Below are 27,212 nucleotides of genomic sequence, written 5' to 3'. Positions count from 1 at the left end.
TTCGATGTACATACCCGTGTGGGGTATCAATGGAAAGGTCTTTTAAAATGATATAAAGTTTTCTAAAAAACATTTTTCTTAAAGTGAACGGTTTTTGAGATATCAGCTCTCAAAGTCGTAAAAAGTATGTCCCCCCCCCTCTATTTTTATAACTACGGGGTATAAAATTCTAAAAAAAATAGAGGTGATGCATGCTAATTAACTCTTTCAACGATTTTTGGTTTGATCAAAGTATCTCTTATAGTTTTTGAGATAGGTTGATTTAACTGTAATTTACGGAACCCTTCGTGCACGAGTCCGACTCGCACTTGGCCGGTTTTTTTAATAAGGTAGTATTTTTTCTTTTGTTTTCGTTACAAATAGGCTTGTTGCAGCTGACGTTTGCTTACAGTTTGATTTTTTATTATGTAGTATAGTAATCTGTGGAAAATGTTGTGGGTATTTGTTAAGTTTAATGTTAGGACAACACTGTTTACCCTAAATGTACTACTGTTTGTTTTCCCAAATATAATTAATAAAAAAACACTCGTGTAATGTTTAACATACCTACATATTACTCGCTTTTCTACAACAAAAACGATAGCAGTTATTACTCAGGTCATACACGCATAGTTTCACCAAGGGAATTCAATTTGGCGTTTGCCTTTATTCTTATTGGATGGATCACAGCCACAGAGAATGCGGCGGAGCTTGGCGCAAATCTCTTTACAATTGCATTTTTGCCTCGCCTCGCAAGATATCACGTACTACTACAAGACTACTCCTTTACATGTGAACCAAAATAAAGTCGTTATAATCTAAATATATAAAACTCAAAGGTGACTGACTGACATAGTGATCTATCAACGCACAGCTGAAACCACTGGACGGATCGGGCTGAAATTTGGCATGCAGGTAGATGTTATGACGTAGGCATCCGCTAAGAAAGGATTTTGATCAATTCTACCCCCAAGGGGATAAAATAGGGGATGAAAGTTTGTATGAAACTTTGTCAATTTTAAACCGATCGGACTGAGACTTTGCATGCATAAAGCTACTATGGCGTAGGCAACTCTTAAGAAAGGATTTTGATAAATTCCATCCCTAAGGGGATAAAATAGGGGATGAAAGTTTGTATACATCTTCTTAGATTTGTACACGCTAATCTTCCGAACTACTGAACGGATTTCAATGATTTTTTCTTTGTTGTATCAGTATTAAGCCTGGTCAACATATAGGCTATAATTTATCTTCGAAACTTGAAGACCTGATGCAGAACTCCAACAGACCAACAAAACTATAAGAGATACAAAAATGGTGCCATGGCAAAAATTGTTTCATGTGATGAGCATTTTCAGCTGAGATAATAAATTTTAAGATCTGGAACCCCAAGAGCCCAGCTTCTCTATACCATATACAGGTATGACGTTTTAGCAAAAGTTGTTCAATTTGATAAGCACTTTCTATTGACTTACACAAATTGAAGATCTAAAACACCTGATGTGGAACTCCAGGGGCCCAGCTAGACTATAGCATATAGAGGTATGACGTTTTAGAAAAAGTTGTTCAATCTGATAAGCACTCTCTGTTGACTTATAAAAATTGAACCACACCTACACCTGATGTGGAACTCCAGGAGCCCAGCTAGAACCATGACGGGGGTAGGTCTCACGCCTCTGGTTTGGCTTGGCCGTCCAGAGTGGAGTCGCTAGAGCAGGATTAGTAGCCCTGCTCGGAGGGTAGGTGCCTCATGGTAAGCACAGGGAGCGCGTAATCTGCGTTTAAAGTCCACCGAGGTATCCTCACCCTTCAGCTCATACTTGAGAGATTGGTTCTCTACCCACTAAACCACCACGACTTCCACTAAGTCACCACGACTTTGTCATCTATTTAATGTTTTTTTACGTAATAATACTTGTGTAATATTTTTGCCACACACAAATGCGGACTAATTAGAATCACTACTTTTATCCCTATGGTCACGTCTATTGCGGTTCAGTTCTCAGCGTTTTGTTTAATCTGCTGTGCTTTTGCTGTTAAAGTACAAAAATTAAGTATATAGAACGTTTCTCTTCGGTCCCTTAAAATTCAATATCAGACTATTCAGATCTTTGATTTTGCTGACCCCGTAGTCGCTGGCATAAGGGACAGGATCCGCGTACGAAGTCGCGGGCAGAAGTTATTATTATAATGCTCTTTTTGAAGGTTTCCAGCCTGAAACTTAGAGAAGACTTAAATGTGATTTAATCGTAATGGCGTTTTTTAAATATAATAAAACCGGCCAAGTGCGAGTCGGACTCGCGCACCGAGGGTTCCGTACAAATCCTGTATAGATAAAAAGTGAGTCTCGCGCCAACCGTTCAGGATCTGGAAACCCAGAGAAATCGAGGGCAACTCTTGAATATTGTAGGCAGCATCTAGTCAAAACCAGACATGTGAGTGTATTTTTGAGGATACTGGTAAACAGTGAAGGTTTGGAGCTGATTTGATTATGGAGACTACAGAGAGTAGAGGGACCTCCTGAACGGTATGTTGCACGTGTTTGGGCTTATTTTATTCGTATTGGCGAAGACTTTCTACATAGATAGGTTTGACTGCCATTGTGGGATCGATAGCAAAGATCAGATATAGTTATGGGAACTCCTTTACAATTTATAGCGTAATCTTGTGTTGGAGCTTATTTTCAGATTCAGTCAGTTTAATCCGACAAATACAGACGTGCTCAACAAAGCAACTTAAAAAATAGCATAATTAACAATTTTTTATTGTGACCTAGTTCTAGAGACATAACGTTTTTGTTGTGAAATTATACAGTTTTTGTTACAAATATGGTCAAAAAGTGATTATCTACAATTATGGATAGCAGCCCCTCCCATCGTGGCGGTCCGCCGCATCACTCTTCAGCACCAGCAGCAGCATCACCCAAGAGTCGAGCACAGGATGAAACAGTTGAGGTTCTTTCTACCCCTGAAATTCAATCCTGGATGTCTAGCATTGAACAGTGCCTGAATGAAGTATCGATAACGGTTTCGGAAGGCAAGATGAATTCCGAACAAAAACTAAGAGTTACTAGCCTCTGTCGCAAAGTGGGACACGGAGTCTCTCAAATGGCTGTGCAATATCAGTCATTAAAACATAAAGCCATCCAGAACTATACCACCCTGCAAACTTTAAAGGAAAATCAAGACCTCGCGATTAGTTTGACCGAGATCAAGCAGAAACTACAAGAGAGACTCTCATCAAACCTAAACCGGAAAGCACTTCCTTCGCAGACATGGTAAAGGGTACAAAAAGCCTTATTCGGCCTCAAGCAACTAGCTCAGTTGCCATATATCCTAGTGACCATACGAAGACTAGTGATGAGACCAAAAACTTTGTCCAAAAAATTGTATGCCCTGAGGAAATGAAATTGAAGGTACATGGACTCCGGAAAATAAGAAATGGAGGAGTTATCATAAGCACGGAGACCAAGGATGACATCCTAAAATTGAAGCAGACTGTCGAGCGCTCTACGTCTGCATTTACTGTTACTGAACCTCAAAAGCGAAAGCCCCGTATTATAATTATTGGGGTACCCACAGATATGGCAGAGAAAGAAGTATTTAGATGTATTTACGAACAAAATGTCGTCGACAAACTTCCAACACTAACAAAGGATACATTTTTGACCTCATGTAAATTAAGCCATAAGTCAGGAAAAAGGGATGCTGACAGCTGCAACTACATTGTTGAAGTACCAGCCAACGTCCGGAAAGCACTAGTGAATCAGAATAGACTTTACATAAACTGGACGTCGTGCCCGGTACATGATTTCACCCTTGTGACTCGGTGCTTCAAGTGTCAGCAGTATGGTCATGCATCCAAGACTTGCAAATCTGCTACCTCTACTTGTGGCCACTGTGGTGGAGAAGGACACGCGACTCAAGAGTGCTCTTCAAAGGAACAACCACCGAAATGTGCAACCTGTAAGCGCTACAAAAAACCTCACAATCACAAGACAGGAGATTCCGATTGCCCGGCTAGAAAAGCCGCTGAATATAGGTATATCAACTCCGTAGATTATAAAGGCATCTGATAGCGTCAAACTCTAGATAATATTTAGCTCTAAATCATTTTTACACATTATATAATTTCATATTTTACTTAGGGATTACTGGTTGTTTTTAGGCCCGCATTTTTACACTTAAATATTGTAGGTACTCAATATGTATATTTTTATTAGTATGTAAGCATTATATTAAACATGTGTAACAATACTGTATTTGTCACATTGACCTAGAATTTTAGTCACTATAGCAATTTATTGTTATTCGCTATAAATATTATAATAAGCACTTTTACGCCCGAGACACAGGTTTTTACCTAGTTCGGGCAAATTATACATCAGCACTTTTTAGAATTAAGCTAAATATTGTAAAATTTTGTTCAAAGTGATGTAATAAACAATTTATTTATTTATTATTTATTTATTATTTTAGGTGATGAGAATTCACTACTAATGGGATCTTTTATTTTTGAGGGATTAATCACCTAACGAGCCCCAGTTTCAGGTTTTTTTCGAAACTGCCTGACGACTTGTAACTGTCGAATTATAACAACGACTGGTAGAGAGTAGGATTCGGGGCTTTACGTTTCTAGAGCCTTGACAAAAGTGTAATTCTGTCCCTTTCTTTGCTTTATAAAGTCTGTTTTATTTTATTTTGTAGCATTTTACAAACAAATCCACCTTCAAACATATAAAAAACAACAAGAAAACAAAAGCAAGAAAGAAATTAAAAAGATGTTAGGTGCATCGGTTTAGAAGTCGGTGTCTAGAGGATGCATCTATATTTATTTAACCACCGAGATCTAGACCGATGCATATAAATAGTTTTGTTGTTTTTAGAAGTTGTTTTTTTTTTTTGTAAAAAGTTTTTATTTTTAACTTTTGTGAAAAGTTCTCGTCAATACGAATAATACAAGCCCAAACACGACGTAACTAAAACATACCGTTGAGGAGTTCTCTCGACTTTCTCACGTCTCCATCATCAGGTAAGCTCTAAACCTTCACTGTTTGATAGTATCACCAGACATACATCTGAGAATCAAGATTTAATCCTATGCATGCCTACAATTTCTCATAGTTGCCCTCGATTTCTCAGGATTTCCATCATCAGATCCTGACCTGATGACAATGGAAATAAACGGCGAGTATACTCTTTCACTACAAAGAAATGATTTCTCAAATCCGTCAAACTTGGTCGTTTAAATTCCCCATTGAAATGAGGAAAATATTTGATGTTTACACCAGATTTTCTCTAGATTCCCATGGTTCACATTGATGCGACTAATGCCATAGTAAATCAGAGCCTTTATCATTATACTGTGCTATATATCGTCCGTATCCGCCGTGGGTATGGTTTCCATACTAAGGTGCCCAATGACCTTTGAATGATTTAAAATTTTTCACAGTTTAGAGGCAATTATATTTAAGAAGTGTTTGATATAAATTTCAACTTTAATATCTCTACGCGTTCATGTGAAAAAGGGTAGGTAGTAAGTTTATAATTATTAAAAAAATATTTTATATCATGTAAGCAAAAATAATATTTTAATATTTTATGTAACTTCAAATTTATCATTTTCGCAATTTTTCCTTTATCTGTACTATATAACGTTGCTTCGTGCCGAATTTCATGATTCTGAGTTCACGGGAAGTACCTTGTAGGTTTTGATTCCCTAGCGTGTGACGGAAATTCGTCTAAGTTGTCGGTATAACTGCTGTATCTTTTGATCGCGTTAACTTAGACGTTTGATTTTTTCACTGCCTAAAGGGACAATAGACTTAGGTATTTGGTATAAATTTCAATTTGATACCTTTATTCGTTCGTGAGAAATAAGGTAGTAAGTTTCATTTTATTAAATATTTTTTTTTTTATATTATACAACTAAAAAAATGAGATTTTCGGAATTTTTCCTATATTTGCATTATATGATAATGCTTCATGCCAAATTTCAAGACTCTGAGTTTACGGGAAGTATCCTGTAGGTTTTGATTCCTTTGCGAGTGTCGAAAATTTGTTGAAAATATCGACATAATCGGCTGTATCCTTTGATTGGCTTGGCTTAGAAGTTTGATATTTTCACAGCTTAAAGGGACAACAGACCTGAGTATTCCATGTGAATTTCAGCTTGATACGTCCACGCGTTCTCGAGATAAAGGGTCTTGACAGACAGACAGACAGACAGACGGACAACAAAGTGATCCTATAAGGGTTCCGTTTTTTCCTTTTGAGGTACGGAACCCTAAAAAGTATAATTTATGAAACGACAGTCATCTTGTTACAAGCCCTTTAACAGATTTGCTCACGCGATAGAGAAAATTATATTACTACGTTTGTAATAATATATACGAATCGCGATTTTAAATCACGTAATATGAGTAATGTGCCTTATGCACGTTGGAGTATTAGAATCGTTTTTTCAAGGCTTGTTTTAATTACGGCACAATTTATCAAACCTACTTATATATTTTTTTACTTTTTTATTATTTTGTGCGATTACCCGAACACATACGAATAAATAAATTTGTGTTAGACAAATAACCTTGCTACTGTCATATTGAGCATTATTTTGCCTTCTATCTGAATCACAGTTTATCAAATTACCTGAACTCCGTCGTGCGTGGACCGTTCAAAATTGTTCGCGCGTTATCGCCGTGCCACCGCTACGAGCTAGAGTAGCTAACTGGTTATTATGAAAATAAAGCCCTAGTAGTACATTATGATTGCGGTAGTACATTATGATTTTTTAAATAATTACCCTTTACATTTAACCTGGACCAGAATTTTGGAAGGCTATGAAAGAAGCATGAAATTAAATCATTTAAGGTGGTAGATAGGAGATACTTAATTAAACGATGGGCATAGATTTAATAAAACCAACCGAATAAATAAAGGCGGAAGTTCGTTTTGGCGATGTGTCAATAAAAACGAGTGTAGTGGGTCGGTTACTGTGGAAATAAAGATGAAAATATTGAGGAAATCTCAGCACAAATGTTTACCACATCAGGAAAAAACGATATACATACCTACTAGTTAACTTAACTATCTTAAAATTATTCCAAAAGTTATCTACATATATCAATACAGTTTAACGCAACCATATGTCAATAACCATCATTCAACCAGAATACAAATCCGAAGAAGCGAACAACAGAAACAACCACCAATTGGAGTCACATTGGCCCCAGCTTCCAGAAGCCAGGCAACAGTGGACCGCGTAGACGCCGGGGGGCGGCAGCCCCCTGGCCGATCATATCTTGAAATCTGAATTATGAAAATCGTCGCGTTTGTGAAGACTACAGTGTATTATTTTGATTAAAGTTTTTCCATTTTTATTGTTTCAATGAACGATGGCAGTAGCGACGCCGGAAGCAGCGTGTGTCAACCTTTCACATCGGCTGAGACCTCAGTAAGATGCCCCTTCTGTTCCCAGGCAAGATTTTTTAAAGGAGAAAGGGGCCTGAAGATACACTTAGGCAAAGTCCACAAGATGCAGAGTGTATCTCAGTGCCCCTTGACCCCTCAAGTTATTACACCTCCAATAAACCATCTACTCTGGAACTCACTATCAAAATTAAAAAGTAACACCCCCCTACTCGAAAGAGTGCCCAGGGGCGCAAGGCGGACTGTTGCGTCAAGTCTGGCCCAATGCGTCCGCCTCGCAGCCCTGGAAAATTCAGAAAGCGCCTGGGAACAGTTGCTCACCCTTCCCTACCGTATCCTACATGTTGACAAAACTCAGATAAATAAAAAATCACTAACCAGGCAAATTAAACTAAATTGCAGCCTTTCGACCTCCATTTTCGTCCCAGACACTTCAGTAAATTCCAAATTCACCTCCAAGGACTTGTGTCAACATGTAGAGAATAAATTAAGCGAGGGTGACATAAGAGGTGCTGCTAGGATCCTTTTCAGCAGCGATGTGGTGGCACCGTACTCTCCAGAAACACTTGCCGCTCTGGAGACTAAACACCAGGCTCCTTCGGATGACCTCACTTTCCCCGACCCTCCAGATCTAAATTCCGACCACCTCACCGTTACAGCCCAACAAGTAGCTGGAGCCATAGCTTCTTTCAGGACCGGCTCTGCCGGCGGCCTCGACGGCTTGAGCCCTCAGCATCTGAAGGATCTTGTAGGCTCGGGCGCTGGGGAAGCTGGTGAGTCGCTTTTGAGGGAACTTACGGCTCTAGTTAACCTTATGCTCTCCGGCGGTGTGAACAATGCCGTCGTGGACGTGCTTTACGGAGCGAACTTATGTACGCTCCGTAAAAAGGACGGCGGCATTCGTCCCATTGCCGTAGGGTGTACATACAGGCGTATGGCAGCCAAAATTTGTTGCAAGCACTATCATGACGTGCTTGCTAACAAATTTCAGCCCCTGCAACTCGGATTTGGTTCGAAAGGGGGCTGTGAGGCTGCTATACATGCTTTCTCCACATTTTTAGATTCAAAAAAAGGTGAGGTCATCCTTAAGGTTGACATAAAGAACGCTTTTAACTCTGTTAACCTTGTTGGCCGAGGCTAAAAAAGAATTACCCGAAATTTATAGTTACCTTTGGCAATGCTACAGGCACCCTTCTAAATTATTATACAAGGACCATGTTTTTAAATCTGCAGTTGGATGCCAACAGGGTGACCCCCTTGGGCCGGTCATTTTCAGCTTGGCTATTCACCCCATAATAGAGAAACTAAATTCAAAATTTAACGCTTGGTATTTGGATGACGGGACCCTAGGAGGAGATAGAGAAACTGTTTACCAAGATCTCATATTCCTAAAAGAAAAATTTCATTCGATTGGACTGGATCTGAAATCAAAATGTGAAATTTTTGTTCCTGACATCCCGGACAGACAGACAGTCATATCAAAATTTAATGTCATAGCACCTCAAATTAAAATTCTGGACGAAACTTCATTGCACCTCCTAGGTTCACCTATTTTGGAAGAAAGTTTCACAACATTCATAGATAACAAAATTTCAAATTTTAATGACATATCGGATAGACTTTTTAAAATTAATCTTCATTCGGCTTTTACCTTAGTAAAATACCGTTGTTTTGGCCCAAAATTTATATACAACCTTCGCTCCTCTCCCTTATGGAAGCAGCCACATCTTTTAGACAGAATTGACCAAATTATCCGTACTACTCTTACATCTGTGTTTAATTTGGCCTTGGACGACCGAGCGGCAATTGCATTTTTGAGCCGTTTGGGGTTGAAACCTTGGGACCATGGGGCCCAAGTGCCCACAGACTCTTTCGAGAAATCAGTAAGCGATTAGTGGAGTCCACACGGGACCAAAGGGCTGGCCTATACTTCGGCCAAAGGATATGCATTGCCATCCAGCGTGGCAATGCAGCCAGCCTTTTGGGCACGATCCCAGCTGACAGCGATGCGGATGAATATTTTGATACTTAGTTTTAATATTTCCCTATCATAAGATCATTTGTAAAACTATTGAATAAAAAGTAAGTAATAAGTCGTCACCAATTTTCTACTAGTTAACACGAACAAATTGAAAAAATAAGTGTGCAAGAATTTGAAGCCTAGTAAGGGGCTATTTGAAAAAGCATTTGACACAACGAATGCGACAAGCGTTGGTAATGAACGAATTCATTACCAAAATTTCATGAAAAAATTACACTTTACATAAACTGCAGTAAACTAATCTTTTTAATGTTTAATTGGTTTTATTAAATTACCTGTACGTTTTGTTATATTAGATTTTAATGTAAAACTAACATTAGGCTAAGTTATACTAACACTAAAGATATGAAGAAATCCGAAATAAAATGTTTGAATTTCAATAAAGCAAGGAAAAAAATTTGAAATGTCGAGAAACCGATTTTTTATACACTCAAAGATATCTATAGATACCGGAAAGCCTTGCTCATAATTTTTTATCAGCACAAGATGGAGAAGAAGATAAAATGCTCGTTTTCACTTCAAAATTATCTCAAAAAATTATAAAAGGGTCCAGAACCCATTATTGGTACGGTGATGGAACATTCAAGAGTGTTCCAAAACCTTTTTACCAAATTTATACATTCACATAGATCTGAATTCTGATATAAATACAACATCACTAGTTCCTGTCGAATACGCACTTCTGCCTGAAAAAGTATAATTACTTATACAAGGTTTTTTCGCTTGATTAGAGACGTCCTGGGGGTGACGATAAAAACGTTGAAAAGCGATTATGAAATTGCAGCTATGAATGCAAAGAAGTTTTTCCACTAGAGTCAGCGGTTGTTATTATCACTATCAAAAAGCTGTTTGGAAAAAGGCTAAAGAGCTAAAAGTGACCACAGAAATATTATTAGGAGAGCAGCTATCCTGCCAGGTCCCAACTTTCTAGCCGTAGTTCTCAAGCACGGGCAGCAAGAATACGTCGTATGGGAGAATCTTCACCTGAACGTTCTCAACGCCTTGCTGAAAAAAATCAGAGAAACTCTCAGGCTCACGCTCGAGAGTCGAGTGTCGAACGTTCGCAACGCCTTGCACAACACAATCTGAGAACCTCTGAGTTACGTGCACGAGAGTCGAGGCTGGAGCGTTCCCAACGTCTTCGTGAACAAAATGTAAGGACCTCTGACTTACGCGAGCGAGAGTCAAGTGTCGAGCGTTCGCAACGCCTTGCACAACAAAATCTGAGAACCTCTGAGTTACGTGCACGAGAGTCGACGCTGGAGCGTTCCCAACGTCTTCGTGAACAAAATGTAAGGACCTCTGACTTACGCGAGCGAAAGATCTATGTAGCCTGTGGATAATGATGATGTCGTTTGTCCATCTTTCAAGTGGAGATAGTTAAATAAAAGGATGGACGTGGGCTATTTACCGCCCAACGAAGTGGGTGCAGGTCAGCTATATAGTAATATATATAATAATATATTGAAATACATTTTTAAATATTAATCTACATGTCAACGTTAACGTCACTGTCACTTTTGTTTTGCTCTCCATATCTTTTTAATAAAAATTAATAATTTACTTAAACCTTTTATAAATAACGTATTGAAATACACAAAAAAATATCAAAATAGTAACATGACGAAAATGAGATACTTGAGAGACGACAAGAGACACTTAAAAAACATCACCTATGTGAGAGAAAACGAATAATGTAATAATGTTGACGAGAGCGGCCCACCTACGCGCACGACTACCACCTCCGCGTACCTCCTCCACGCTCAGCTCCGCCTGCCGCCACCGGACCCTGGACCACTTGAGACAGCGGCGGCTGCAGCTGCGTCGAGCACGAGCGACGAATACTTCTCCCCGCCGACGTCGCCACCACCTGTACGTGGGCAGGGGAGACGCCGGCCAACGACGGGCTTGGGATCGGGGGACCATCAGGTCCCTAGCAGGGTGCCCGCTACCGGTGGTTGTGTGCAGCGCATGAGATGGACTCTTGAATATGACTTTTCATTAATGAAATCACTATCCATCATTATACTTTTTATTTTATTACCAACACGGACCGGACCAGGTAGGATACTGCAATGGCAAATGCAGTAAGGACTTCCTTAAAAAGAAGAGCTGGCGACAGTTTCGATCAACCTGGTCAAATAATTCAAAAACACTGCAAGATATACCCACTTTGTCGGCTCCATACATGCCCTGAAAAGAAGGCACGCGCTTGGTCTTTCACAGCCTCGTCTACCTAAGACCTTACAAAACTTCAACGTTCCCGATCACTATGCGAAAATTGAAGATTAACATTTTTTTATTGGCACTTCATATACTAGAATGACGTAATGATAAATTTCGCAAATTAATCGAGATCTGATCGAGAGAAAGAAAAACGACGTAAGCCATTGCGTAGATTAAAGAAAAATTTACTAGCAAGGAACCTGTTCAAGCAAAAAACGAGAGCCGTCAAAGCTATAAGAAGAAACATTATAGATTATCAAAAGAGTCCTTAAGTCGAAGTTTGTAAGACTGTTAATCAAAACAAAATTTAACATAAAGAAAATTTTCTAAGGTTTCATTCGCAACATCCCATTTCCAGCATCAGGTTCTCGTCAATTAGAAACATGAAGAGAACTAGTAAAGACAAATTCAACGAGCCCAAACTCGATGGGTTTACTAAAGGGCAGTTCAGGGTTACGTCTCCTATCTTCGTGCCCTAATAGCAGACCAGCTCAGTGGTTCCAAAAGACATTAGTGTTTCAAATTTCAGATCCCACATATGCTTGCAAGTAAACTGAGCGTGTAACATTTCTATTACATCTAACAAACGAGCTGATGTCCTTGAAGACCTGAATCGATTTCCACAAACATAGCTAAGAAGACATTCCTTATAAACAAAAAAAACGCATTACAATCGGATCATCCGTTTGGGAGCTACGATGCCACACACACAGACACGACAAACTTATAACACTCCGTCGTTTTTGCGTCGGGGGATAAAAATAGGAGAAACAATAAAGATAGTTTATTTATTTAGTATCATGTCCCATTTTCAGCATACGAAAGACCATGTTGGACGAGTTCAATCTTTGAACTACCTACACCAAAGGCGACATCTCTGTTGGAAGAAGCTAAATAACAACAACGCAACAAAGTTGATTCATAATAGGTACTATAAGCTCGCGGTAGTTTCCGGAGCTAAAAAAAAGATGGGGAGCTACCGTCATATTGTCAAGTGTGGCATAAAAGCCAAGTAACTTCATATTTTAAGGTTCTATATATGCATAAAATTTTAAGGTGTGAGGAACAATACATGCATAAAAACAAGAATAATTTTGATAGGCGAAGTAGCACTAAATTAATCTGATAACCCCAATACTTAGAGAAAATCAAATCCTGCAACAGTATAATTAGAATTCTATTTTTCCCAGTTATTACTTGTTTAGCGTTTGTGAGGTTGAGGCACTTCCACTTAATGGCAAAGGTCAGCGCCATCTTTTCAAATTGCAGTGACTTACGATGAAGCTGATTTTCACTAGTGTTATTTTTAGTATTAGCTTTTCAACATAGAGGCCGCTATTAAACCGCTGGAAACGAACGCGTCATTAGGTTTTACTTTACCTTTACCAAAAAGAGAGCAAGCTAGATACTCGAGTAGTTCTCGTATCCAACAAGATTAGTCTTCACTACAAGTTTATTATTTTTGGGTTTAGTTGTTCAAATAAAAGCTCATCACAACTGCACAATCTTTATTTATTAAATTATGATCAATACATTTATTTATAAGCTAAAATATGAAATCTAAAAACGGCGAGTGTTCCGCCTATGAGTTTTGCTCGGTTTGGTGGGAGGGTATCTTTCTTTACTTGGAACACTTACATTATAACTTGAAAGGGACCATGTAAGTTCGTAATACAAGTCTTGAAACTAATAGTAGCACTATCGGTCCTTTGTCTTTTATTATAACTTTAGTGATATAGGTGTTTAGTGATAGAACTAGTGAGTGAGTGGATAACGGCAACGGTGCGTATTTCGTTCAGTTTGGTATGAAATTTAGTGAACGCTATGGTTAAATGGCACCCTCACCGTAGCTGCACTAACAAGAAACGACTACTTTGAAAGAACCCACAAAACCATGTAGACAAACTGTCTGGACAGCAATTTATTTAACAGACGAAACGGTTATAACATTGGCACATAGATATGTTTTCTACTAACCTACAAATACATTCATAATCTTCACGAATATAGGTCTAATAAAATTCTACTCCATCTAATACTATATTAGAAATTGAAAAATACAACATTTTCATCCGTCTAGAGAACCCGAATTTCGGAACAACATCTGCATGAGGTTTTTTCATAAACTATTATCTGGATGAACCCTATGTATGTAGATATTTAGTCTTTGTATCATAATTTTTTTTTTTATTTATATATGGACTCATACAGTACTGGTTACGAAACTTGGATTCTCCAGATGGCTGAAGCGTATAATACAACACCACAGTAACTAAAATATAGATACATACATTTATGTAGGTACTTAAATATAAACAGTATAGGGCCTACTGTATTTCGCACTGCGCTTATCTTTCTCGTCGTCGAGATGTGTTCTACGACTTTTGAGGCTGCCTCTGAATGCGCCATTTTACTATTCTTATCATATACGAGTTGCATACAAGGAATTGAGCAATTTGGAAGCTGTCAAGATAACCTGTTATGATGAACTCTATAGCTGCAATATTTATCCGATTAATTTAATAGGTATCTACTCGATTACTCCTTTGAGTAGTTTTGTTGATTGATATTTATTTATCTTTACATCATAGATTTATGGTTAAGTATAATATAAAATCTAAATAGGTAAATGGATAATGAAAAGTGCTACCTGTAAGACTTTTAAAAAGATTGTGACATTTTTTTTGGGTCTAGCTACATACATTATTGTAGGTATAGGGATACTTAAAATATGAAAGTGACTATTACTAATATAGGTACAAGATAATTTTATAGCAGTGTGCGAAAAAGTGTAGTTCAGACTCAGCAAGAGAACATACCTACATTACAGTTACAGTTTAAAAAATCATTTTTTAACCGCGCTAAAATCGTACGGGACACATGTAGTCTGCACATGCGGTCAGTAGGTGGTAGTCGCCAGCCGGTTTCAAAACGTTCCTTTAAAGTACCTGTAGGTCATCGGGGTGTATTTATTTCTTTTACTTTTTTGTTTATACGAATGCCTATCTACGTTTCTGATAGCGTGCAATTATAGTTTTCCAAGTCGTGAAATTCATCTAAAACTATCTTTAATATGCATTTTAAATTTCATATTTTAAACATTACTTTCTTACACGTATTTTAATACGAATGCAACTTTTTGGTTGCATTTATGACAAGTATAAATCCTTTGTAAGTATTGTGTAGGTAGGTACTCATTATTTCACCTATTGAGTAGTGCGATAATTGTATCATAAGGCAGTGACTCGTAGCATAATCATTGGTATAATATGGATTTTCGGTTGATAGATCAACTATCTCAAAGTCCATTACTAGGATTAATAAGTCCTTAACTACAAAACTGTGACTACAAAAACACATATTTTGCTTTTATGTAAAGGCAAATCTTTTGCAATATATTTCCCTAAAAATACTCACATAATATAATACCAACGACCCAAAACAGTAACTATGATTTTATTTTATATACTATATATATCGGGTGGTCGTACCTAATCACATAAATCTTTATGATATTCTATGGCGAATTGTAAAAAAAACCTAATCCATTGAGTGGTTTAGCCACAGGAGTCATTTTTCGTTTTCATAATTTACAGCATCATGTGAAAAGCAGAGATAAAGTTAGGAGTAGGTATTGAATGTATTGACCAGTCGATAGCTGTCAGTTTTCAAGGGAGAATGTCCGTTGTTTGTAATGATTGACTCTTATATGGTGTTCTAATTCGCGCACATTTTTATTCTTAAATAGAATTTTGTTTTCTTTTTTTTTACGTATTTTATTTTATCTTTGTGCCATAGTCCGCGCGGAACTAGTTGCGGTGGGGCGGAGAGGCGAGGCACGTCTTCTCATTACTCAGTTAGGCGCCTTACTTCGTGACGGTAACACGCGTTGGTAGTTCCGGCTAGTTGACACAAAACGCCCATGAGATAGTCCGCCGATAAAAAGACAATCGTAGGAAATAATATTTAAAGTACATACGTTTTATAAAAAAAAAAAAAAGTAAAACCGATGTAAATGCTTTAACAGAATATCTAATTTAATGTGATTAGGTATAACACACCCGATATAATAACCTATTTCAGATTGGGACTATCGTTTAAAGTCGATTGGTTTATCTAGTCTAATCTAGCTTTTTCTACATAACTATTATTTTAATTATTTTACGATGAGTGACTATAACGATAACCGAACCACGTCCAGTTGTTAAATCGCCGGTATCTTAGCTAGTTATGGTTTGTTATCGTTATAGTTAAATGATGCGAGCCATCCTTGGTATAGATAGTACATAATTAATCATGTTTTAAGTTTATCGATGTGTGAATTATGGCGTGGTTTGTGCGCAATTTGACATCGGTTATGACCATTACCCCTTGGTATTGCGTTGCCCGGGTAACTGGGTTGAGAAAGGTCAGATAGGGCAGTCGCTCCTTGTAAAGCTTGGTACTCGGCTGTATCCGGTTAGACTGGAAGCCGACCCCAACGAAGTTGAGAAAAAGGCTCGGGGAATGGTATTTTTAATGTAGAACATTAATTTGCTGAGGTAAGTAAGTCGCCTAGCATCTATTTGGTTTCAAAGCACTTATGATTCCCTAGTATATACTTGTAGTTAGCAGCAGAATTAAATTCAAAGTACCTACTTTTTTTGTATGAATGTGTCGACTGTACTTTTATCTTGAATTCAGGTAAAATGCTAAAATGTGGCGAGTTAACAACATAATAAATGTACAAATTTTGAGTTTCACCAACTGGACACATTCGTGGTGAGTCTAGAGTGGCGAGTTGACGAATAACGCATGCTTATACAATTTGTAATGAAGTGTATTTTTATCACTTTTCCCACAGTTTCTACTTCCAAATGAAACTGTCGTAGGTACACCTTCTCCAGAGTTCAAGAAATACTAAATTTCATGCAAGTTGATTGCTTATAACTTACAACAAAAACTAAGATTCCGAATATACAATTTAGATGAAGTAACACCCTATAATGTTATTTTTTAGGATAAAATCTTGAATTATTGACGACCTCTGTGGCGCAATGGTCACCAAGCCGGACTGCCGAATCTGAGGTCCCGGGTTCGATTCCCGGTTCGGTCGACATTTGTGTGATGAGCATGCTTGTTGGTCGTGGTCTGGGTGTTACAATATGTATTTATAAATATGTATATGTGTAGCTATATGTAGTTTATCAGTTGTGTTAGCACCCATAACACAAGTTAATTCATAACTTACCATGGGGCTAACCAACCGTGTGTGAAAAGGTGTCCCGACATTATATATATTATATATTATATTATATTATTATAATTCCAGTAGTTGTATCGATGGTAAATTACTAATTAAAATAAATTACAAAACAGCTCATTGATATAACAAATACTGAAAACACGTTGAGGATAACGAGTTAAAAATTATATCAATCTTGCACAAGCCTGAACGGTGGTCATACAAACAACACTGAATTGAGAATTACAAAAAACCCCTTATAAAAACCATTGGTTCTATGCATGACCACAAGTGTAGGTTTAAAGTTGGTAGAGATCAACGCCGTTGTTTGGTATTTTAGTGGTAGAAGACTGGCGCACGTTGGCGCCGGTCTTCTCCGCGGATCAGACATGCGTGAAACTGGCGTGGACAGCATCCTCCTGAGAGATTTGCGTACCCGACGTGAAGTACTGAAATGTAAGAAAACGAAACATTAAAGTTTCAAAAAAATATAAATTTTCATGGTACTTAGAAGAACATTTTCCGTTACACTGCAGCAAATAAGTTGCCAACAATGAAATTTAAAAAAGGCGAAGTCTGCTACTTTTTTTACTTAGATCTAGAATTAACTCAATACTTAATACTTTTTAATACTCAATACTTTAATTTAATTGACTGGACTCACAAGTAAGGAATAGACATCGAAAACTCTTTGAAATGACCTGGGAATTTAACCTTACTTAGGGTTCGTTTTCAATTCAAAATACAAAGCAGTTTTTATACAACAATAATAGGCTGTAGGTATTTGAGGGGCTAAAACACAGTAAAGCATTCTGACGTTACAGGTGGCCATGATAATAGATTCTCCAAGCATTTGTCAGGGTATCCCTCTTTTTGCATAATTTATTTTTTTGATATACTTATAATATTTTTTTGGTTTATATAAATAATACTTTGACATGTTTTTTTAAATCAAAAACATCTTTAAACCATTTATAATAATTATACTTTAGCTAAGTCGATTTTTGGCGTAACTATTTTCAGCACAATTTTATCTCGCATACTTTCACTAAACGTAAATCGAATAAAAGTTAATGTTATTCAGTCACTGACCGGCAACCGACATCTAGAGCACACACAATATAAAAACAGTTGCTAATATAGGTGTTACTCATCATTGCAACAGAATCTTACACTAAACAATTGTTATTTTTGAAAAGTAACCATGGAGTTTCTTGCCGGTTGTACTCCATTGGATCTACTTTTATACGTTATGCGAAAGCATAATTGCGCAAAAAAACATTGTGTTAGTCTTGATATCGCCATGTGATAGGATTAAGAACAGTCTTTCAAGTGGCCTAAATAGCAGGTACCCGAGTATAATCTGTTATCATTGCCACATGCATTAAATCGCAGGATGGTAGTCAATAGTCCCATAGTTAACTTATCAATAGTGCTATAAGTAAGGGGCTTATATTTTGGGGATAACTGTAACGAAAGGCTGCGTGCTTTTAAAAACAATTCTGCATACATTTTAATAAAAAAATAACAATAAAGAATTATTGTATTTCTAGGAAACAATCAGTTTTGGTAGAAGCTTATATTTCGACTGCTGAGGTTTCCACGAAAATACATTTTTCATCCCACCATCTCGGAAAGAGGAGTTTTACCCTTTGATATCTGAGCGCAAAAGCCGTTTTTATCCTCTAGAGCGGCAAAGTGATTTGAATTTAGAACATCGTGTGCAATACTCCATTTATGACAATCTTGATAAGACTTTTCAAAGAAATACATATTAAACAAATAGAATACTGCTTAAAATAATTATTCAATTAATTACGTAATTTTTATTATTATTTTTACATACATTTTGAACCTCGTTTCATTTTTACACTGAGTTTTCAAATAAATAAACTTAAATAGGTACTGCTTTTTAATTTGATACTCATATGTGCGCGCCATTTTGTTTTTTTGTATTTAGTAATTTCCTCGATAAGGTGGGATGAAAAGTTACGTGTTGCACTCGAGTGCAAAGATTTTTCACCTTGTGCTCTTTTGATTCCCTCGCTATCGCTCAGGATTCTAATTATTGAAACACTCGCTACGCTCGTGTTTCAATTTTAGAATCCTTCGCTTGCTCGGTCATCAAAATTGAGCCCGCGGTTAAAAAGCAACTTTGCACTCTTGTATATCAAATAACTATTAAATGCTCGTCACAACAGCGATGATATGTATTTACGCAGGGCGCTGTTTTGTATGTAGGTATAATAAGTCGTCGGCAAGCACCTCATTAACCTGTTTCCTCCGACTTTGAGTATTATACCCATTCGAACACAGCTGTGGTGTTAGAAAACCTCTCACTAAGTCTTACATGCACTTGAGTGCTAATGTGCCTACACATAGGTACAAACAATAATAACATAGGTAAAATTATACAAGTATTATTTTAATTTAAGCCATTGAAGGCCAGATTTGTTTACGTGCAAAATGAACTAGAACCATAAAGTATGCTGTGTATTTATTTAGTTTTCAGTCGAAATCGTGTAATACTGGCATCACAAATTAAGGCGGAAGGGAATGGGGAATTTAACGTTCTTAGTTATTTAAGATTCCAAACACGTTCGAGGGTAAAGCGGAGTTCAGTTATTCAAAAATAGCTCGAGTAATCTAACGCAGGCGAATGCGCTAGAATTAAAAAATAAAACATACAGGAAAGGAAACAATTTTCATAATTTGGGGGTTCCTGTCAATTTCTAGGTAGTGGTCAATTGGTTTTAGAAATGCAAAAATCGTAGAGGGGAACAAACTTACGTTTATAACATTGATTAATAAATCTTGCGATGAATACTTCCCAACATTTCCCTTCCTAGTAGAAAGTCATTGTACTAAACAAAATTAAAACAAATTAATATATTCAATGGTTGTTCAATAAAGCGTTTCCGATATTATAAGCTATCCGTGAACAAAGTCACCATAGAAAAATAAGTTTGTAAAACGATAACAAAGAAGGTAAAGCTTGTTAAAAGGATATTTCTTTCAGCACAACGACGTTATCTTACTAATAATGAGTGTTTTAGTTAGAAAAATAATCTTTAACGATGAATTGTGAGCGATTTATAAAATACTAACCCCTGCAAAAGCCGCACCATTCCACCCGAGGCGTTCGTGATCGCCTTGTGTTCGTTGTGGCGGCGTTTTGCGCTCCGTACGAGAGGCGAGGCGAGCTTTAGCCCGGAGCGCAGCCCGAAGAGGCACGTTTGCTCGCGCCGCCTCGGCGCGCCCGTGCTGGCAGAATTCTACCAGTGCCACCCCGAGAGCTAGCGCCAAGCCTCCCACTAACACATAGAATATACCCGCCACTTGGCTCAACGTCATTTCTGTTATTGTTGTCTCCTGGAAATCGATAATTACTTTTTAATAAAAAAAAAACAAAGACCCTATACCAAAATAAAAACATGGCGATAAAATGAGTCATTTCTCTAGAATGGTTAATATAATCATTAGGATTATTTTGTTTACGCAATAAGTAGCACATAAAGAAGTAACAACTACATTGAACGTAAATAATGTTCGTCGGTAAATCCTCACCTCGTCTTTGATCATTTCACAATCCGGCTTCTTGTTATAAGTAGCCCATTTGCGCCAAAGCTTAGTTATAAAGTCTTCCTTTTTCAAATTCACTATCGCCAAGTTTATTGCTTCCCTGGAAAGTAGTTCAAAGTTTAGTCTAAAATATTTTGAGGATAACCGTATGTTCGCCCACTTTCAATATAAAAAAACCACGTAACGATATTGACGGGCCACTTAATCAGTAAAATACAATTCAATTTGGTCAATTTGGACCGCTGCAGTACCTAAGCACTACTCAAGGACTGATATGATTCGACGAAAGGTCGTGCGAGAGCAATGCGTCCATTGATGAACTGAAACAATGCATGTTACCTGCCTCCGTCTTTGTTCGCTGGTGCGGTGAACGCATCATATTTCTTCATAACGCTAATAAAAAGCTATTTTTCATGTATACCTACCTAATTATAGATGCTTTAAATACAGAAGATACTATAAATGAAACAGAGTGATAGCCCGCCGTCTGGGGGGCCGATTTTAGTATTGAAAAAGCCGAGTTTGGATAAAAATCACTAGTTTTGTGTTTAGTTCACATGTTTAATGAATATAAACATTGTCAAAGGTCGCCAGAGTTCATGAAAATCACAAAAAATCCATCGGACTGCAACCGCGTATCTCTTCAAATAAGACGATTCACGATCAAAATAATTTAAAAAAAACGGCGCGGCAACAAGAGTCTAAATTGAAAGCACCCTTATAGTAGGATGAAACCATAAATTTTGAAACTAAAAGGTAATGAACAGTGTTGTTCATTTTTATTATCAGCAAAAAAAACGGGCATACAACAAACTGTTGTAACGGAACAAGTTCATCAAATAAATTCCCCTCGTCGAATAAACACTGCTGGTATCTTCCCAATAGAGCGGTGGCGTGCCATAAACCCCAAGTATCATATAAAATGTAAATTTTAACTTGTTGTCAAAAATCACTTCCGCCAAATCGCATACCATAAAAATGGGTAGTATAAATTCGAAAAGCGGAGTGCACCGCCTTCCCAACTGACGGGGTACCATGTAAATTTACGACTTTTCAGTATTCCGGCGGGAATTACCTACCGTATAAAGCCGAGATTTAAGGTACATATAGTAGAAGCTCTTGTCTGTACGGAAATTTACACAGAGCTTGTGTTCATCCGCCAGCATACGTATCATATTGTCGTTTGTATTTATTTTGCTGTCCAGACGTTCGACGAGAATGCTCACGAATGTATCGTTTATTCATATAGTCGCAAAATATTCTTATCAGCATCCATTTCAAATAAATCAATGATATTATTTTTCTTCTGGTTCTTTTCTCGTTTTAAATCCGACAAACTAATATCAGCTCGACCCGGAAATCGAAACCGAGGCCCCGTGCACATTAGCCGCGCTTGCGACCACCAGACCAGTAGCCACACGGATAACTTTGAGTGAATAATTTTATGAAGTAGGATACCGCTCTTTAAATTATAAAAGCGGTCCTAATGACTATTAACAAAGATAATATAACATAACATAAACTCCAAAGTTTTTATTTGCTAGGTACCTATCCGTGTTTATTTAGAAAACTGTACAATTTTAAACTGTTAAAGTCACTAACAAAAACAACATTTTCATTTTGTTCACCACTTAACCTTATGAGACAGTGTCTTCTTCAGTTAACAATAGAAAAATATTCTGTAGTTTTTACAACGGGTTGTGTTGGTCTATTCAAGGAGAAATATAAATAGTATTGGGACAGCAAACATTTCACAGAAAATACGTTGCGAAATAAACTTTAGCAATATATTTAATTGCAGAAAGAAGATTTTAAACTGACCAACAACACACAAATAAAAATGGAAGAATGATGTTTGATTCCTTTCATGTTTTCCCCTCGTAAATATCTTCTTACACCTTTTAACGTTGTAGCGCCTTTTTTCTCCCATATTTTACCCAATAAAAGCATCACTTTCGGGTATTGTGATGGTGGAAACATTAAACAGCGTTTCGTTAAAATTGATAAAATATATTTTTAAGGACCCTGAATGCACTTTTCTTCTTTTTTGTTCATTAAAGTTACGTTTTTATTCCGAAGTAGCTTTAAAGGTATGTACCTAGCGTATAGTACATACTAGCATACGTTCTGAACATTCATTCGGGTACATAATTATATTAAATAAGGAACGTACAAGCACAAAACTAATCAACACGTAACAAGTTTGAAGCTATATAATCGTTAATGCTTATGTGAAATCGATTTTCTGAAAACTGTTTCGAAATAAGTTACCTGAGAGGCGATCCCTTTGCCGTGGCGAAAGCGAAATTAACGTGCTTATATCGGCAAACACGCGAAGGGCCACACGCTTCACCGTCATCAGAATAAGCTGATATAGCCTCTTCATTTAGGACAGGATCCTTCACAAAATTGTTCCGAAAATTTAAACTGCTGCTCTGGAATTGAAAATTAATTGAAGGAACAGCGAAATGTAATATAGTCGTATATAAAGGGATACTTGTAAGCAAATGAAGTGGAGACCAAAATATGCGGTGGTAAAAATTTAAGTCAAAATGTCGTCTCAGTCACTAAAGATTTTTTACGGAATTAGTAATTACTAAAACCATCCTGGTTCTAAACACAAAATTCTCTTTGATTTGTTTTTGTTAAAAATCGAGTCAAAGTGAATGACATCATTAAAGCACCACTATGCTAATGCTTTTCCAACCGGCTCAAAGCAATTCCGCATTGGTATGTGTGGACATTCCTAGCCTTCATCAAGGCCTCGCAAATAATTAAAGGTCTGGTATCCAGCTGTCATATCGAACGTTAATATCGACTGAATACGAACTAACAATACATGTATGTATATAACTCAAGTGTGCAATTTACCAATAGCTTTAACCGACTAAATGAGAGCCAACCCTTATACGTGACACAAACCATGGAAGACAATTCGCTCCGGCAAATGATTCGTCTTACCAATTATTGTTTGTTACCTGTATCTTGTAATAGTGCATGTGGGTCTTACTTCAGTATGCGCAATGTTTGGTGAATAGCTGACAGTAGAAAGGGCTGGTTCTGCTATTCGCTCCACAATGAGATATGCTGCCAGATTTGCTGTGTAAGAGCAAACTAGGATGAGGGCAAAGAACCACCATACTGTCCCAACAATTCTTCCCGATAAAGACCTGATGAAAAAGAATTGATTGTCATCTTATTTGAACCTCTAAAGTATATAAAACCAAACTAGGTTTTTTTTAAAGTGAAATCTTTAGAGGTACCGATTGACATTTAGTGTTAAAAAGTGTTAAAAAAAATATCTACCGTAAAAAAATCAACAATTATGATAGTGCTCGCCCCGGTGTTGTTACAAACGGAATCGTACTGTTTTTAATTATTTCAGTTTTCAGTTGTGAAATAATGTGAGAATCCGACGGTCAATTAAGGCTGTTTTCGGTAATCACGCTATTTGTTTTAAATCAAAAAGTTTTAACAGTAGGTACTTTGTAGATTCGTTCGCAACAAAAATATCATTCAAACAATTCAGATTTTAAAACAAGCATTTCAATGTAACTATGATACCGACATCTACGTTATAAAAGTTTTTATTCAGCGGTAATACATTGATACACATACATTCATCCTATAAAAAAACAGCTAACGTAGGGTTCCGTAGCTGAAAAATATCCACATAATCAAAAAAATTTTTTAAAACGGACCGACAAGGCGAAACTGTTAGGGTTTCTACTGGTTGACTACCGAACCCTAAAAAGGATATAAATTTTAAATTATTAACACAACATTGACGAAATCAATACTCTGAAACCATATCGTATGTTCTGTTTTTTTATTTTCTGTGGGATTTTATTATTGTGTTGAACTATTGTCGTTTTCCAAAGCTTTGTGAGTTCAAGTTTCAGTATCATTACATACCGAAGTATAACATGGTTTCATAATGGTATTAACGCTGTTGGCTTCCGTGGTTAATTCTGCATCTTGGTCCGTATAATCTTGTACGGAAGTTGAGATGTAATACATTTGCTTGATTGCATTTGCACGATACCACTACCTTACATTAAGTTTTGGGTAAAATGTTATATTAAAGCTTTAAATCTTGTCTTCGTAAAGCCACAGACTTTTAGACAGTGAAATGCGATACTACCCATAATAGTACTCAACGATGAGATAGGTAAACTAGATAAACTGCTAGATGCGCCCTAAAAATGCTTCTTAACTTCAAATCTTTATGGTACTACCATCGGGTGTGTCGTACCTAATCACATTAAATTAAATACGTTAATGTGCTGGTTACGTAAAAAAATAAAGTACGTAAAACTAAAAAAAAAAAAAAAATTTTTTCAAACATAGTAAATAGGCTCCTGTGGCTAAACCACTAAATGGATTAGGTTTTTTTTTTCAATTCGCCATAAAATATCACTCAGTATATGTGATGGGATTTAATGTGATTAGGTACGACACACCCGATATAACCCATTGCCAGAATGAATGTGCCTATATCATATTGCACTTATTGTGTAAAATACACTGGCTGGATATCATCTTCGAAGTACGTACACTTTAAAACACACGACAGAGAATTTAATTATGAATTCCGTACCAAGCTCGGCTCTTTATATTGACCGCATTACCTACTTCAAATGCTTGAATATTGGCAAACGCCCACTGTTGTTTACCATTTAGTTTTTTTACGTTGAATATTCTGGAATCGTTATGTGAAGTAGGACTTTATGACATACCTCGGTACCACGTCGCTGCCTTGTTGCATAAAAGATCCCAGCGAAAACCAGAACGAATTCCAAATACTGAATTCATTGTGCAAAATAATCTGAAAGAATTAACATTAGTTTATCGATTGTGGTCAATGTTAATGTTTTAAGTAAGTTAATATTATTATTGATCCTACCTCACTCGTGCTGCTCATGGTATGATCCAATTGGGTGTCAGATATAGAAACTGATTTCCATTCGTGCGGAGAGAACCTTGATACTAAGAAGAGGACAATGCTGACAGCAAAGAAGCTGAACAGCACACAGAGCTGCAAACAACAGTAGTTACTACAACATACTATCACTACGTGGAATAGAAAATAATAGATATAACGTGCACCCACATTCAGTGTCGGTCTCATAATGTTTACAAATGGTGGTTGTTTGTGAGGTCTCATGAATTCACGTACGAAATTCTAAGCTCTCTAGTTTGTATGTATTAAAACATGAACTGCATAATGCCAGGTTTGAATACTAAAATTAATTAACAAATAGAATTGTCTACGCCATTGTTACTTTACGTTAGAAAACCATAAATACCAACACAAGATAATAAAATTAAGTATCAATACATGTCATACAAAAATGGAACCTTTTGTAAAATAACCGAATCAAATACCATTGAATATTTAAAATATACTTTGAATAAAAAAAAAACAAATAGAATTTAAAATTAACAGTTCGTATCGATTATTCTGATCAAACACTAATCGATTTGGAGATGGAATTTTATAAAGGAGACTTTTACAATGTTGATTGAAAGACCCTACACTCGAATGTTGATACGTGCTCGGGACGTTTCTAGAAATGAACATGTTTTATCGGCAAAATGTTTGGATACGCTTGAGGCGGCCTGTGAAGTCATTTGTTATGGAGATGGAGCAGCTAACTTTTGCTTACCGCTCCGTTGCCTATTTGTATCTTTTATGGCTCCTGTAGCGTGTTTTCAAATAGACTTTGCTGCAGTCCAGCAGTATTTTTTGTGCGTTTCATAAACGCTATTCAAATGTAGACGAAAATGCTCCACTACTGACTTATGAATGAAAAATGATATTATGATTATCTTTTTTATGACTGATACAAATCTTTGGTCAACCAACTAAGAACAGCTAGTTTTATATTCGTATGAGGCTTTTTTACCTACACAAGAATAATGAAATTAATATAATACAATTAAAACAAGTACAAGACAGAATATGTTCAGTTTGAGCTTTTTTTCAAACTGAGCTTGTTTTAAGACAGAAAGACGCTGATAACGCTTATAAAAGAACGTGAAAATGGCGGCTCACCCATATTTCTTTTGATAATGGTCGAAGAAAACTGAATGTGTCCGATAACTGCCTTGGGGTCCTCGTGTAAGCGATCGGGGTGTCCAGCGTGAGAAACGGCTCGCTGAAGTCCACTAATCGCTCACGTTCAGGTGTTACTGCGAATGGTGCAATCGCTATGTCTGCCTCCTAAAAGTGGAATTACTTTACTACCTCCACAATAAAAAAGCTTCCGAGCCTAGCAACTTCATAAAGAAATTGGATAATAATACCATGTGTGATTTTTTATCTAGTGTTAACTTGAATGTTGAATTTCTCTACTCCATCATACCATTACTTAGAAAAAGATCTATTAGTTTCGTTTTTTGTTTCTTCCATTGTTAGTTTCTTTAAGTCATTAGTTCTAATTACTGAATTTATGTCAAAACAAACTCGATGTTAAATAGGTAGATAAACGACCAATATATCTGTAATGGTTTCTATTGAAATTTGTAACACACACAACTTTTTATTTACTTTTATTTCAACATGAAAAACTACGGTAAACATCAACCGTCCATTTCATTTTCCGTATCAATGTTTTAGCATTCGTTTGATGTCAATATTTTTCAGATATTGCTTTTGGAACAGTGTAACTTAAACTGAACAATAAATTCGAGATGCATTTTTATTTAAAACCAACACGTTAAAATCTGA

General features: G+C 36.8%; 1 protein-coding gene across 1 annotated transcript in view; it reads right to left on the bottom strand.

The window, feature by feature from the left end:
- Window positions 1-13,166: 13,166 nt before the first annotated feature.
- The window catches only part of LOC110378214 (glutamate receptor 1), a 76,604-nt gene continuing 62,558 nt past the window's right edge, over window positions 13,167-27,212 (bottom strand). Inside the window, exons 11-18 of the mRNA XM_049837570.2 lie at window positions 26,538-26,705; window positions 25,386-25,517; window positions 25,219-25,307; window positions 23,490-23,649; window positions 22,751-22,914; window positions 20,465-20,579; window positions 20,006-20,269; window positions 13,167-17,346 (exon numbers count right to left, since the gene is read on the bottom strand). Coding sequence (XP_049693527.2) covers window positions 17,281-17,346; window positions 20,006-20,269; window positions 20,465-20,579; window positions 22,751-22,914; window positions 23,490-23,649; window positions 25,219-25,307; window positions 25,386-25,517; window positions 26,538-26,705 — 1,158 coding nt within the window. The 3' untranslated portion in view covers window positions 13,167-17,280. The remainder of the gene's footprint in view (window positions 17,347-20,005; window positions 20,270-20,464; window positions 20,580-22,750; window positions 22,915-23,489; window positions 23,650-25,218; window positions 25,308-25,385; window positions 25,518-26,537; window positions 26,706-27,212) is intronic.

This window comes from Helicoverpa armigera, chromosome 1 (assembly GCF_030705265.1).
Source record: "Helicoverpa armigera isolate CAAS_96S chromosome 1, ASM3070526v1, whole genome shotgun sequence".
Taxonomy (NCBI): Eukaryota; Metazoa; Arthropoda; class Insecta; order Lepidoptera; family Noctuidae; genus Helicoverpa; species Helicoverpa armigera.
The sequence above is the reverse complement of the archived record's forward strand: the minus strand, read 5'-3'. Positions and strand labels throughout refer to the sequence as shown.